The 15677-nt window shown below is 39.9% G+C and overlaps 1 protein-coding gene across 1 annotated transcript in view; it reads right to left on the minus strand.

Moving 5' to 3' along the window:
* The window catches only part of LOC132096797 (tyrosine-protein kinase JAK1-like), a 31094-nt gene that overhangs the window by 11147 nt on the left and 4270 nt on the right, over window positions 1–15677 (minus strand). Inside the window, exons 3-11 of the mRNA XM_059502404.1 lie at window positions 13692–13815; window positions 13451–13589; window positions 13199–13350; window positions 12068–12407; window positions 11213–11401; window positions 10960–11117; window positions 3140–3254; window positions 2784–2979; window positions 1923–2026 (exon numbers count right to left, since the gene is read on the minus strand). Coding sequence (XP_059358387.1) covers window positions 1923–2026; window positions 2784–2979; window positions 3140–3254; window positions 10960–11117; window positions 11213–11401; window positions 12068–12407; window positions 13199–13350; window positions 13451–13589; window positions 13692–13815 — 1517 coding nt within the window. The remainder of the gene's footprint in view (window positions 1–1922; window positions 2027–2783; window positions 2980–3139; window positions 3255–10959; window positions 11118–11212; window positions 11402–12067; window positions 12408–13198; window positions 13351–13450; window positions 13590–13691; window positions 13816–15677) is intronic.

Below are 15677 nucleotides of genomic sequence, written 5' to 3' on the forward strand. Positions count from 1 at the left end.
TACACTGTAGCATATAAAGATACAAAGATACAAACTAAACAATGCTTTACGGTGTCCGAGCATGATTATCTGAGCCCGGCATGGAGCGCTCACAATGGAGTGGTCAAACACATTTAAAACACTTAAGACGTAAGGGACTGTTTTCAAGGATACTTGCCAAGATGGGTATTTGACAAACATTTGTATGTATTTGTCCATTCAAGACACAGAAAGAAAATAAGAGGCTTGCACATTGCCCGTGACACAGCTCTTTGTGTGTGCGCTATGTGCTCTGAACACACACACTGAGTTGTTATTTGCATCTTCTTGCGCTTGGATGCTTTAAAATCACTTGAATGTTCTAAATAGATAGATATATTTGTCTGTTAAAGTGCAATAAAGTTGTGAAAATAAATTCTTGCGATGTCAGAGACACAGCTCTCAATGTGCGCACTGTACACACAGACCACGGCACGCCAATTCTGAATTAGTTCTATCAATTGCACAATTGCAACTTTTTTTCTCTGAACAGGGTTCCTACACCTAAAAAATTCAAGGACCTTTCAAGGACTTTCCAGGTCCAATATCCTCAAATTCAAGGACTTAATGTTCATTTCAAGTGAGAGCGAGGTTACATCGTGTTATCTTGTAAGATACATTGTTATAGTTTTCATGTGTCAAACACAACTATGCAAAAAAGATTTTTTCGCATACATTTTTGGCCATATGACAGAGATCTGATATTCTATTTGTTGCATTTCTGTTTTGCATAAAACGGAAGAATATTCAGTTAATCCTATACTGTATTCTAAAATGATTTGATATTAATTTTGCATGGATTTTATTGAAAAGAGCTTAGGGTCATGTAACCAGAAGTTTTAAGATATATGCATATGCTTTTTAGTTTCTCTTGCCTCATGGGTTTATATTACCTTAACATAACAAGCAAAGCAATTCAACATTAATTTCCGTGCAAGTGACAAAATAAGTAATTTCCATTCCTAAAATACAGATTTTACAGTCACTGTTATGCATATTGATCATAAACACAGCTAAAAAAAAATCTTCCTACCAGTGGCCCTCCTTCAGAAAACTTAACATCTAGCACAGTTTTAACATGGGCAGAATGCAAAATGTTTCAATACAAGCATTTTAGTCAAATGTAATTTAGCAACATTTCAAACCTTTAACCCACGGGGGGAAATCAACCCATTAACAGTTTAAAAGTACCAATAGGAAGAGAAAAAAAAATGCGTACGGCAGATTTAAATACACTGTGTATTGATAGCGGCTTCCCCGTGGGAACCCTGTCTGAATTTTGTGCTTACATCACACAATTCACCCCGGAATCATTTCCTCCAAATAGTGAGTGATTTAGTCAATATTCAAACATAAATGCGAGTATTTATGTCACAATTTTGACCTTTTTTTCTTGCCGTTTTCTAATTTTTTCCCCCCATCATAAGTCACATTTGCCTCTCGTACATTCCTGTGTATCTTATTATTTAAAACTACAGTATGTGATGAATAAAAATCTTGAATCTTTTTTTATTCTGTGGAAGAATCAAGCTTCCATAGAAAATACTATTTAAAAATATGTAAAAACAGAAGCTGGTTAGACCTGGTCAATGTTCTGCTGGTCATTATTGTTATCTTTTACATAAAATACTACTTAGATTTTAGCAGTGCAGCATAATGGTTGCTTGATCAGCAAACACCAGCTAGAAACCAATGACTTCATTCCAAACCACAGATCCCAGTTTAGGAAATAACTTGAAGATTCAAGATTTTTATTTGTCACATACATGGTTATATGGAGAGCATATGACCAGCAGTGAAATATAAGAAAACTTCTCACTATAGAGAAGTTTGCTTGTTTTCTATGAAAACGGTTTGACTTATTCACATCATGCATACAAGCAAATAGCTTTTAGATGTCCAACCTGGGTAATGTCATTTCTGAGGATCTTATGGATGACTGCATTATTTAGGGAGGATTGTGGCAATGCTGAATCTTTCCTGGTCACCATGACAAGGTTGGATTGCTCTGTGAAGAAGTAAATGGAAGATTATTCATGTTTCTGCCATCTTCTAAGACATAAGGATGATTTTAGCACAATAATAATCTAGCAAAAAAAAGAGTAATATTTAAAATACACTTATTTTATACTAAGTATTAACAAATTAACTTGAGATGTACTGATATAAAACTATAATTAAAATTTCTTTAGATTACTACTTGTGCACAATGCACGTTTCTTAAAATGTGTTTTAACGATGATGATTGAATGATCTTTGAATAATATCGGTCTTTAAATGCAAGATATTAAGAGTGTACCTGAAGTATACTTGTAATATTACCACTTTTTTACTGCACAGTTAAATATACTTCAGTATGTATTTAGTTGGACTTCTGCACATTTAATTATATTTATAATAAATATATTTATTAAGCACATAAATATGTATATGTATTTGTAGTATACTTAACATGCAAAAAAGGTATTTAAAATATTTTTTTTATATTATTTTTTCACTAGGTATACAACCAATTACAAATAAAACATCTTCACTATCATACCTTTGCATGCCAATTAATTTGATCATACAAGTGTTTCCTACAGGATTTATTTTTATCCTGTTGTTCCCAACATACTGTACATATTCATGCAACTTTTATGTTTTAGAAAATAAAAATCTAGTGCAGTTTAAAACAAAAATGAAATGATTTTATTAAGAAGACAGATTATAAACCGCTAGCTATCTATATTTGAAATATCACTGTTGGTGTGAAGCTCCAGTACCTTTGGGTTGGGGTGGACAGCCACGCTCAAGTCTTAAGCTGGTTTGGTCTGTTGTGAGACTCTGGCCAGACAGGTGGTCAGTCAGCTCTCTTAGAGTGGGCTTCACAATATCTGTCCCAGTCAAGAGGAAGCCCTGTGCGCTTGCCTCAATCTGGAAGTTCTTGAAGGTTTTGGTGATGCTACCATGACAATCCCTCTAGAATAAAAAGGTCAGTTTTTGCGTTACTTACTCTGGATGAAACACAAACGTATTTACATATAATGTCTGTTTGTTTATTCTGTGTTTGCTTGACATACTGAACTTTTACTTTTAGGTTTCTTTCCAAAAGCAGCATATACATTAATAAAGCCAGTACCTCGTTGCATATGACAGTCAGGAGAACATGATCGAAGTCGTGAGTGCTCCAGCGCAGCAGATACATGCCCTCCTCATAACCTTCCTGCTTGAGTTTATGGATGGCATATTCATTACTGAGGGGTACAAAAGATATACCGTTACATCAGCTGTCCAAAGACATTCTTCTCCGTCATTTTTATATTAGACAGTTCCCTTTCGAACGTTCACTCCCGTTATGTATGGAAAAACATCTAAGGTTACGTATGTAACCCTGGTTCCTCGAAGGAACGAGACGCTGCGTCGAGAACGTTTGGGGAATGCGTCCAGCGTGACGTCTCTGAATAATGTGTATAATCAGTCAAAAGGAAGGGCGAGACGTCATAGGCGGGTGACGTCAGAGACCAGGAAGCATAAAGCATGAGCGGCGAAGCCGGAAACCAGCCTCAAAGGATGAAGCAAGCGCCAGCCAGAGATGCCGGAAGTGTGGCACTGCGACACAGCGTCTCCTTCCTTCGAGGAACCAGGGTTACATACGTAACCTTAGACGTTCCTCTTCAGGAACTCGAGCTGCGTCGAGAACGTTTGGGGAACGAGAATGCCCACGCCGCAAGACTTTCAAATGTCTGCCTAGTGTGGAAGAGCACAGCTAAAGCAAGAGAAGGAGCCTGACAGAATTCGGGGACAACCTGTCCAATGGCCAAACTTCAGAAGGAGTGAGTCTTGACCCCCAGGAGAGGGGAGATCAGAGGACTCTAGGCTTAGGATAACATCCTGATCACCGCTTAGCATAAACTTCTTCTGGCTGGAGGCCTCAGCCTCAGCGCACCATGGAGGAAACATGTAACCAGAGGGTTTCTGCCCACTGACTGGCCACCGAGAGGGGCGCGGTAGGCCACCATGGCCGCCACGTAGACCTTCAGTGTGGAGTGGGTCAACCCTGTGGAGAGCCTGCAGGAACTTCAGCACTGTACCATACGGGCAGTTAACTGGGTCGAGCTGGCGGTCTCCGCACCAACAAGTGAAAAGCTTCCACTTCAAGGCATACAGTTTCCTCATTGAGGGAGCTCTGGATTGGAGAACGGTCTTACAACCTCGGTTGAGAGACGGGAAGCTAAGAGTTGTGCCTCTTCAGAGACCACACCTACAGTCTCTAAGCTCCATGCGGGGGCTCACCCTCCGTCTGCGAGAGGAGATCTCTCCTGACGGGAACCTCCCATGGAGTGCCGTCAAAAAGAGAAATCAGGCCCAGGAACCATTCCCGGCCCGGCCAGAACGGGGCTACTAACAGCAGCCGGCTCCGTCCCGGTGCACTCTCTCCAGAACTTTAGAGAGCAGAGCAATCGGGGGAAAAAATTTACAGATGAAGCCTCGGCCACGTCTGTACCAATGGCGTCCAGCCCCAGTGGAGCTGGATGAGTCAGAGGAAGCCAGAGGGGACAGTGCGATGTGTCCCGAGTCGCAAACAGATCCACCCGAGTCTGGCCGAACTCTCCAACTCTGCTTCATCACCTTGGTGTGAAGCCGCCATTCCCCGGGCCTTGGCCCCTGCTTCAACAGGATGTCTGCTCCCATATTAAGATGCCCAGGAATGTGAACTGCTCTGAGCGAGAGGAATTCGTCCTGGGCCCACACAAGGATCTGGTAAGCTATTTGTATAAACGGCGTGAGTGCAGACCTCCTTGGTGGTTGATGTAAGAGACCACCGCTGTGTTGTCGGTGCGCACCAACACATGGCGACCTCTTAGGTCTGGGAGAAAATAACGAAGTGCACGAAGCACGGCCAGCATCTCCAGGCAGTTGATGTGCCATGTCAGATGGCGACCACTCCCCAGACCGCGGGCAGGGTGGCCACTCATGACCGCACCCCAGCCGGTGAGGGACGTGTCTGTCGCTAGCATCCCGCGGCGACAAGGAGCTCCCAGCACCGGGCCCTGAGACAAGAACCAAGGCTTCCTCCACATATCCAAGGCACTTAGGCAGCGCAGGGGCGCCACGGCCACCCCTGTATAAACTCTGGCCACCCCTGCGGCCACCCCTAGGATTATTTGCAGTGGGTCCTATTAATTTAAATGCAGAATGTAAATTCACAATAGTTTAAGAAGTGAAAAAAAGTGCAGCACCTGCTGCAGCCACAGTTTTGCGTCTCTGAGCAACATTAAAGTGTTTTGTTCCTGAATGAATCAACCGTTTAAATGATTCGGTTCAATCGCAATGACTCACTTATTAACAGTGACTCGCTGCCACCTATTGGCGGTTTTAATTTCACATTTAATGGAACGTTTTCATTTTTTAAATAATTTCAAACATCAGTTTTCAATGTTTTATCTTTAAAATATCAAAACATTATTTATTCATTTGTAACTGCAGGTTAAAGTATTCCATGTTCCACGGAGCTGCATCAAACAGTGTGTAAAAACATCTAAATGGCACTTCAGATGCAGCTTATTTTATCTGCATTGCAAAGATCAATTTTGTTGATACTGATTGCATTTGCTTGGTAACAGCCCAAATGCAAGTATTTAACCTAAAATATGGTGCACTCTTTTAGAAACAATGGTGTAAAGGTAAAAAAAAAAAAAAAAAAAATCAGGTGTCAGCACAATTAAAAATAAGATATCAGCACAATAACACTCAGCAAAATAGTGAAATTATCGTTATCTATAAAATCCTAGAACTCACAGAGATATAACTTTTTGTCTATATTGCAAACCCTTAATTTTTTTCTTTATTTTAATGTGCCACCCCCAAAATTTACTGTGGCCTCATTTGGCCACCCGTTAACATTTTCTAGGGGCGCCACTGCGGCAGCGCAGCGTGACATTTAGCATGCGAAGTGGGTTTCCCTTCAGGGAGAACCCCTTGGTCTTGAGCCACCACTGTAGGGGTCTCATGTACAGCAGGCCAATAGTATTCACGTTGGACGCAGCTGCCATCAGACCCAGCAATCTCCGTGACTGCTTGACAGTGAGTGACCGGCCTTCTCTCACTCCCGTGACTGCAGTGAGGATCAACTCGATCCGAGCAGGTGACATACGTGCCTGCATCGTGGTCGAATCCCACACCATGCCCAGATAAGTGGTTCTCTGAACTGGAGAAAGCACACTTTTCTTGGCGTTAAGTCTTAACCCCAGCTCTTTCATGTGAGCCAGAATGGCATCTCGGTGCAGAACCGTCATCTGCTCAGATTGAGCTGATATCAACCAATCGTCAATGTGGTTGAGTCGTGAAAGTGTGGGGTGAGAGTGCAAGGCCAGTGGAAGATCCGTATTGGTAGGTTTTTGCCCCCAAAAGCAAACCTCAGGAACTTCCGATGAAGAAGGATGGAGATAAGTGCATCTTTTGATAGATCGTGACACACCAGTCCTCGGACTTGGCCTGTGCAGGCGTGATAAACTTCAGTCCCCTGACTGAGAGGTTCAAAAAGCACAGATCTAAAAAAAAGGACACAACACCTCATCCTTCCTTGGAACAGTGAAGTACCGGCTGTAGGACCCGGACTCTGCAACCCAAGGAGGGACCACATCGATGGTCTCCGTCCTCAGAGAGTCTACTTCTGTTCCATTACCAGAGCCTGCTTAGGGCCCACCAGAACTGGATTCTGTGGCCTCTCACTACAGTGTGCCGGACCCACTGAGACAGCCAAACTAGTTGCTCTGGAAACCTCCCAGGAGGTTGCAAGCCTCTTACCACCGCTACGTTTCCAGGCGGTAACTGAGAGAAGCGCTCGCTGGAGACCGCTGTGCCCTGGAACACCGGCAGGGTTGGCAGATCGTTCTCCTAAGGGCACTGAGGAGAGACGGGCACCGTGTAATGCGGTGTATACCGCTCTTCCCCAGAGGGGCCTGCCCTCCGAGGTCCTGAGCCGCAGCATCAGGACTCTCGTAGCTGAAGTCTCCTAAAAACGACGGTCCTCAGACCCACGTCGTCTGCTAGGAATACTAGGCCAGAGCCTGCTCGGGGCAGGACCCCGTGAAGTACACTTGGCAGGGGCTCCCACACCGCCATGTGACCTCCTAAGGGAACCAGTCTTGCGAGACTGGCCTCTGGTGTGCCTAGAGTCACTAGCTCGGTGTCCTGAAGTGGCGGACCGGCAGGGGACGACCATACTAGCTGCTCTAGAGACCTCCGTAGAGGTTGCGAGCCTCTCAGCACCGCTACGTTTCCGGGCGGTAACTGAGAGAAGCGCTCGCTGGAGACCGCTGCGCCCTGGAACACCGGCAGGGTTGGCAGATCGATCTCCTGAGGGCACTGAGGAGAGACGGGCACCGTGTAATGCGATGTACACCACTCTTCCCCAGAGGGAGCTGGCCCTCAAAACGTCCTAGGCCTTACGCGTCAGGACATTATGATGAAGGCTATCCAGCGAAAACAACGGTCCATAGAACTGCTTTCCACTAGAAGCCTTCGGCCTGGGAGCGCCACTCTGACTCTAGCATCTGCGGAGTACAAAAGTGACACCCCCGGCACGAGGGGCTGGAACATGGTTGGGACTGCTCCGCCATGTTCACGTTTGTGTAGCTGCACAAACCAATGGCGGTTTAGCCCGCCAAAAGGGGCAAGTCCGACCGCTATACAAGTCAACCCGTAGTGCCATTCATCAGATTATTCTCCTTCAGCGACGAGGATCATCTCGTCGCTGACACTTCTGCAAGTAAAAGCCATGGAAGAAGCTCCAGTTTTGCTCACCGCCGTGGAAGAAGCAAGAGGCAGAGCAGAAGCAGAGGTCGACCTCTTCAACCACGACTGGCCCAGGGCTCACCTATATGCGTTTTCTCCTATCGCTCTGACTCCCCAGATCATCAGGCAAGTCAAGGAAACCAAACGCTCCCTCCTCTCAGTAGCTCCGCTCTGGAAGAACCAGGCTTGGTTTCCAGAGCTGATGCAGCAGGTAACGATGGCCCCGTGGCCCATCCTGTTGAGGAGGGACCTTCTCTCGCAGGTGAAGGCATGATTTGGCATCCCCACCCAGAGTTGTGGAGCCTTCATGTCTGGTGCCTCGACAGGAGTCTGATAGGCTCCCAGCAAGAGTAAGCAACACCATTCTTGAGGCAAGGGTGCCATCCACAAGACGACTCTATGGCCAGAAATGAGTAAGTATTCCTCAACTGGTGCACTAAATGGCAAGTAGACACGTTTTCATGTGACATGTCTTGCATGCTGATTATTCTGCAAGAGCTGCTGGATAAGAGACGCGCCCCATCCACACTCGCCACTGATGAATGGCGCTACGGGCCGACTTATATAGCGGTCGGCCTCGCCTCTTTTGGCAGGCTAAAGTGCCATTGGTTTGTTCAGCCACACAAATGTGAACAAATCAGGCTTCAGCAGAAAGGAAAAAAAGGAGTTCTCCCATACATAACCTTCGTTCCCTTATCTCAGGGAACTAAGGTTACGTTAAGTAACCGAAGCGTTTTAGATGCTGAAAAACATGCAGAAACAAATTAAATAGAACTACAGAAAGTTACATGGATTAAATGATGAATTCAAGTTATTAAATTAAGTTATTATTACACTACCACTAAAAAGTTTGGATTTTTTTGTAAGAAGTCTTATATGCTCACCTAGGCTGCATTTATACAGTCAAAGCAGTAATACTGTGAAATGTTATTGCAATTTAAAATAATTTTCTATTGTAATATATTGAAAATTTAATTTATTCCTGTGATCAAAGCTGAATTTTCAGCATCAATACTCCAGTCTTCAGTGTCACATGATCCTTCAGAAATCATACTAATATGCTGATTTGCTGCTCAACAAACATTATCAATGTTGAAAACAGTTTAATATTTTTGTGGAAACTGTGATGCATATTATTTTCAGGATTATTTGATGAATAGAAAGTTAAAAAAACTGCATTTATTTGAAATCAAAATTTGTTAAAGTGTTAGTTCACCTGAGAATGAAAATTTGTCCATCTTCTACTCATCCTTGAAGCATCCTAGGTGCATGTGACTTCTTTCAGAATAATCCAATCTGAGTTATAATAAAAATTGTCCTTGCTCTCCCAAGCCTTTCAATGAAGGTAAGCAGATGTTTTTTGTCAACAGTTCAGAAGACGTGAAAGAAAGTGCACGCATCGGTAATAAAACTTCCCGCACACGGCTCCAGGGGGTGAATAAAGGCCCCTGTAGCGAATCCATGTTTATATTTTTTTTTTTTATAAATATCCAGATTTCACATTTAATAAAACACTTTTTTTCTCACTTCTGCTGGCTGTGGGGAACTGGAAGACGTCTAGGCGGATGTTGTAGTTTGTCAGCGCTGTGTGGTTAGTGATGAGTGCAGAGAGAGAACAAAAAACGCTGGTCATGAATTAGAAGCACAAAATGAGGATTTGTAAAGAACAATTTCTGAGGATTTCGAAATAAGCCAAGAGGAGTTGGTTTTCTTTTGCTAAAGAAACAAAACTTTGTTTCCTTTGCTCCTACATTTCCCAGAGGCGCGCGTGTGACGCATATGTCTTCTGCCTCCGATTGGATTATTCTATAAGAGGAAAGTCACCTAGGATGCTTCGGGGATGAGTAGAAGATGGACACATTTTCATGCTCTTTAACATTACAAATTTCTTAACTGTCACTTAACAGTATTAATTTCTATAAAGAACATTTTGAAATCTTACTGACCCTTCACTTTTGAACGTGAACGTCGTGTACAAATAATATAAAGAGCATACTGAAAATTAGGTTGTCATTTACCCTCACATCGTTCCAAATCTGTATGACTTTCTGGGACAACAAGCAATAAAATGGCATTATAAATTGAATATGCAGAAGCACATCATATAATATTTTGGTCTGTTACTCTATTAAGGTATTTTTCTGATTCAGAAGTCAGTGCTTGACAACCACTGCTTACAGCTGGCCATTGTTTAATAGAAAAGAGCAGGGACCAGCTGCATAAACACTGCCATTGTGTCAGGACATGTCTTATGAACTAGTCTGACTAGAAGTTATTACGGTGCCAATCAGCCTCTCTTTTCGTTATCAAATTAGATGAAGCTACGTTTTTATGTAGCTGACTTCAATTAAGTTATTAAAGGGGTGGTTTTATGCTTTTTCAACTTTAGTTAGTCTGTAATGTTGCTGTTTGAGCTTAAAAAAGATCTGCAAAGTTACAAAGCTCAAAGCAGAATTCAAAAGGAGATATTTAATTTAACAGAAATCACTTTTCAAAAACTACAACGAATGACTCGTTTGGACTGCAACGCATATTTTCAAGGATTTGTGATATCACAACATCGACGAATGGGATAGAGACCTGACTGAGCCGCACTAGAGAAGAAAACGAGTGCTATCACTATGCCGGAGACGCTCTACTGTTCCCAAGACAGACGAGCTTAGAGAGGTTACAATCATCCGGGTTTAAATCACGCTCAAATTGATTTGATTTTGACGCAATATTTAAACTGAAGCTCGCAGCAGGCAGCTATGGTAAGAGGTAGGTCATCAATCATAACACACACTGGCCCAACTAACCAATCACACAGCACATCTCGTATTCCACTTCATTTGATACAGGAACTATTCGAGCCGTTCATGCCAGACTGGGGAGAGAGGTATTGTAATCATGTAAAATTGGGTTTTTCGAACAACCTAGTATGAGAGCCTGTTCTAGTACAAAATCAAAACTTTGTCAAAGAGCATAATAGGACCCCTTTAAATCTTAAACTTGTAAGACTAGTCTTAGCAGTTTATGTAGCATGAATATTTATTAAAACATCTCCTTTTGTGTTCTGCAGAAGGAAGGAAGAAAGACATTCAGGGTTTGGAACAATATGAGTTCATTATCACTTCTGGAGGAACTATTCGTTGAAGCATGACGATCAGTACATGTACTAACTTGATTGGACCATGGCAGCCCTCTCGTAGGTTCTTTTCTAGTGAGATGGGAGCCACATCCCTGCAGAGGAAATGATGCGCATCTACGGTGAGCCTAAAGTACCCATCTACCAGACTGGCAAAGGACAGCGCCTCATCATGGGATGCCAGCTTCAGTTCCTGAAGAAGATCACAAACACAAAACTGGGTTTACGAAAAGTTCTGATTTCCCCTAAATGAGCCAAACTGATCACAGATCTCACGGTAAGTCTCACCATGTTTTTGTTGTCCTGTTTGTGGATGGTAACCACGGAGTATTTGATGACAAGATGCGTTATCTCATTAAAGTCTGAAAAGAGTGTCCATCTGTCCTCTTCTTCATCATGTGATGCTACTTTACTCAGTTTCTTACTGTCTCTCTTTGATTTACGTCTCTGCTGACTGGTCCACACATCAGAACTGGCCTTAAAAAAATAAATGTGACATTAAAAAACTGTAGAATTAGAACTAATAGAAATATTGAAGTGTGAAACTATAGCACTGACACTACCATTCAGAAGTTTGGGGAGGTGTTTGTTTCGAAGATTAATAATTTTATACATCAAGGATGCATTCAATTGATCAAAAAGATTTACAGAGTAAGGAAAATTTATATTTAAAATAAATTCTGTCTTTTTTAAACTTTCTATTCATCAAAGGATCCCGAAAAAAGGTTTTAATTTGAATTTGAATTAATTTAATATTGAAAATGTTTAATATTATGAAGCACCAGGGTTATAAAATGTTTAAAACTAAAACCACTGAAAAATTAAAAAAAAGTTAACAAATAAAATCAAATATAAAGATTACATATACATTTACAACAATTACATGTATTTTTTCCAGCTATTTACATGACAACATTTCTCATTTTTCTTTAGTTTTACCTGATGAACTAAACTAAAATTAAAACTGAAATAAAATAAAAATTTGTGAAAAAAAAACTATATAGACATTTTTAAAAAACTAACAAAATTATTACAAATTAAAAATTTAAATATTCATTCATAATATGAAAATGAAAATAAAAACTTCTTCAAATGTACCTCAATGATGTACTATGGCTATTATTTGTACTTCTGCCTTCTTACCTCAATGGGAACTTTACACCAATGAATACCAGAGGTGCCACACACCAGGATCTTGTAATGAACACCAGCAGCACTGCTGGAGTCTGTGATCATTTGCTCATTCTCATGTATGATGAGAGAAGAGGGTTCAAACACCTCCTGGCCGAAGTGTTTCGTTAGAGTCTCTAAAGTAGACATATATTTGACCTTCAGGTCATGGGTTTTGATCTTGTTGCCTTGCACAGTGTTCCTGGTGAATTCCTCAAGGAACACTTTAAAGACGTTGGCGATGCGCATACGTGTGAGAATGTTCCTGTGACGTATGGACTTGTACAGGACCTTGGGGATGTAATTCTTGTACCTGACAATGATAAAGTGAAACAGTGAAAATTACAGGGAGTTAATAGTTCTATAATTACTCCTTATTGGTGAATTTGTTTCTCAGATCACAATGGGGTGAAATCAGAGATAACTGATGGCTAAAATTCAAATTTACACCTGTAAACTATCTCAGTGACAACGGCACCATAAGGATACACATTTCCTACAATACTGAGTCTACATGGTCATGTGCTGTATATCAGAATAAGGGCAGATAAAGATTTTTTTTTATTTTCTTTTTTTTATGGTTTTAGAATTAACATATAATTATTTTAATTTTATGTTTGCTGGGAATATAATTACATTTTACTTTTTTCATTGGTGATTCTTTTTTTCCCCCAGGTTTTATTTAGGTTTTTTTTTATCAGATTTTTTATTTATTTATTTTGTTTTAGATTTGTCTTTGCTTGCTTGTTTAATGTTTTTGTTTATTTTATCTGTCATGTATTGTCTTTATTTAATATTTATTATATTAAAATAAAATATTATTAATTTAAATTATTTTTCTTAACTTTATCTTTTGTTTATATATATATATATATATATATATATATATATATATATATATATATATATATATATATATATAAACACACACAAAACTCACCCACAAAAAAATAAATACATGATATATAAACAAAAAAATAATAGAAAAAGAATGTAATAAAAATTATATTTAAAAAAATCTTGCTATAGTCTGAGTCATAAAAAATATACTTTTAAGACTAAAAAAAGTAGCATAAAATACTCTTGCTCTTAAAATGCTCTTACTCAAAATCACAGACAGGAAGGTTTTTTTCAATGGCATCATGGGAGATGGCCATCACCGCCATCCCCAAACACTCATTTTCTATCTGCTGGACCTCATTCTCATTACGACCGATGCGCAGTGGTGCCAGATCACTCTGAAAGTCACACTGACTCTGCAAAACACACATTCAAATTAGCAGCAAATACTTTCTTGAACAGTACTTCCTGTAATAGCAATACCTGTAATAGCAGGCAATGTTTCTGTCATTGTACCTGTGCGTAGAGGTACGTAAGTGAAACTACATCCAGAACAGCCGTTCCTGTAGACCCCGTCCCTCGCTTGAGACAGTGTCTGGACACCGGAGGACATGTCTTGAGAGGAGCTGTCCCATGCCAGTTTGTAAAATAGAATCTGCCCCACAAATGTCATTATAACGTAAATATGTAACATCATTTCAGATATCACACAAAACAGGGAAGGAAAACTAAAAGAGAAAGACAAGTCCAGGAATACCTCAGGCGATAGTAAAGCTTCAATCTTGTAGTCTGATCAATAGTGAATGAGTGATTGGGTGGATACCAGATCTTGCTAAATTCATCATAAAGGGCGAACAAACTGCTACACAGTGGAGATATACCTGTAATAGCAAGACATTATTGAGTCTCCCTTATGAAAAAGGAAAAAGTTTATTTAAGTGTGCTATTAGTATACTTCTTTTAAACTAAAAATAGGTATGCTAAAAGTATGCTTTTAGTTTACTTTATGTACTCCTCGTAAATATACAGTACAGACCAAAAGTTTGGAAACATTACTATTTTTAATGTTTTTGAAAGAAGTTTCTTCTGCTCATCAAGCCTGCATTTATTTGATCAAAAATACAGAAAAAAAATGTAATATTGTGATATATTATTACAATTTAAAACAATTGTTTTTCAATTTATTATACTTTAAATTATCATTTATTTCTGTGATGCAAAGTTTCATAAAATGTTGACCGATGAAGAGGTAATATTTACAGTCAAGCTTTGGAGTGTTGATCGACTCCATCTACATTTTGATTATCATTCTGATTCCAATTCATAGTCTCTTTTCAGCTGTTTTTTCAAAATGTTATTTCTTTATTTTTTTATGAAACTTGCTCACATTAAAGTGTTTAAAAAAAGAATGCATCAAGTTAGAATAAAATGGTTTTGTTTACAAGCAGATACCCTGTTCTTTCTTTGGATGTTTTGGATGTTCAGATATTCATGTAACAAAATATATATAAAATAAAACCTAAATAGGGACATAGTAGTATACTTAAAGTATGATGTGAAGTAGGGCTGGGCGATATATAAAAAAAAATGATATCTCGATATTGTCAAAATTTTTACGATATTCGATATAGATCTCGATATGTTTGCATTTGCATTTAAATAATACAAAATAAAACATGATTTTCTTTTGCCCATTAAAAAAAAAAAAAAAAAAAACAATTTAGATTAAACAGCTAATTTAAGCAGTTAAAAAATCTAGACCAAGAGATCACTTACTGCTTTTTATTAAATGAATACATGTAGGCCTATATGTAACTGAAGCAGTGCAAATTAAGTAACAGTTACAGAAAGTGCATTCTGTCAACTTTTTAGTGCATGCAATTCACAATTTAAGCTATGCAACTGGGATAAGTATTTTATTTTAATTTTCAAATTTTTAAGCTAAGAACACAACTGTCTGCGGTTTTAAGAGAAGCTCTGTGGCATGAAACTATGTTCCCACTGACACTAAAAACCCTCTTAGATGGGGAGCTAGTTCCTGAAGCACATAGCTATTTCTTATATATAAATATATATAAATGAATACCAAAGACTTTTGCATTCTCTCTGTCTATATTATGGAAACTGGTAAACATATCAGTGAAATTCCCCAATAGTAATTCCAAATGGCCATAGCCTATGTTTCTCTATTCAAACATCAGCGGTCGAGTAAGTGCATTTATTTTGCGATCACAAATGCAAACAATACAGTTGAGATCTCACGACAGAACACAGACCGGCTGAACGACGCTTTCATTAGATCGCTCAATTCCAGCTTGTTAGTGTTTTCAGATTATCGTCGGCAGCTCTTCCGCAATGAGGAGTGAGCATGTGCGCATGGTTGCCAGATTGCTTAAAATAAGCAAACACTGGGCAGAAAATGTATCCTTGTAACAGTGGAGCTCTGATTCGGAGATTTAAACTCTTGTTATCTAGCAACCGCTATCATTAAAGCTCTCGTAGTAGAGGGGCGTAGAGCAGTCAGCAGTTACAGGTTCCTTTTTTGGACATTCAGCGCGTTCTTTTGGGAAAGTATGCTTGAATTTGAAATATTGGATATTCCCGATATATTCAAATTGTATATCGTCGTCAAAATTATTCCGATATTATCGCTAATATTCAATATATCGCCCAGCCCTAATGTGAAGTTCACTTAAAGAAAACTAATGAGTATACAGTACTTGCAGTATAGTTTACTGAGACT

The sequence above is a fragment of the Carassius carassius genome, chromosome 20, assembly GCF_963082965.1.
Source record: "Carassius carassius chromosome 20, fCarCar2.1, whole genome shotgun sequence".
Taxonomy (NCBI): domain Eukaryota; kingdom Metazoa; phylum Chordata; class Actinopteri; order Cypriniformes; family Cyprinidae; genus Carassius; species Carassius carassius.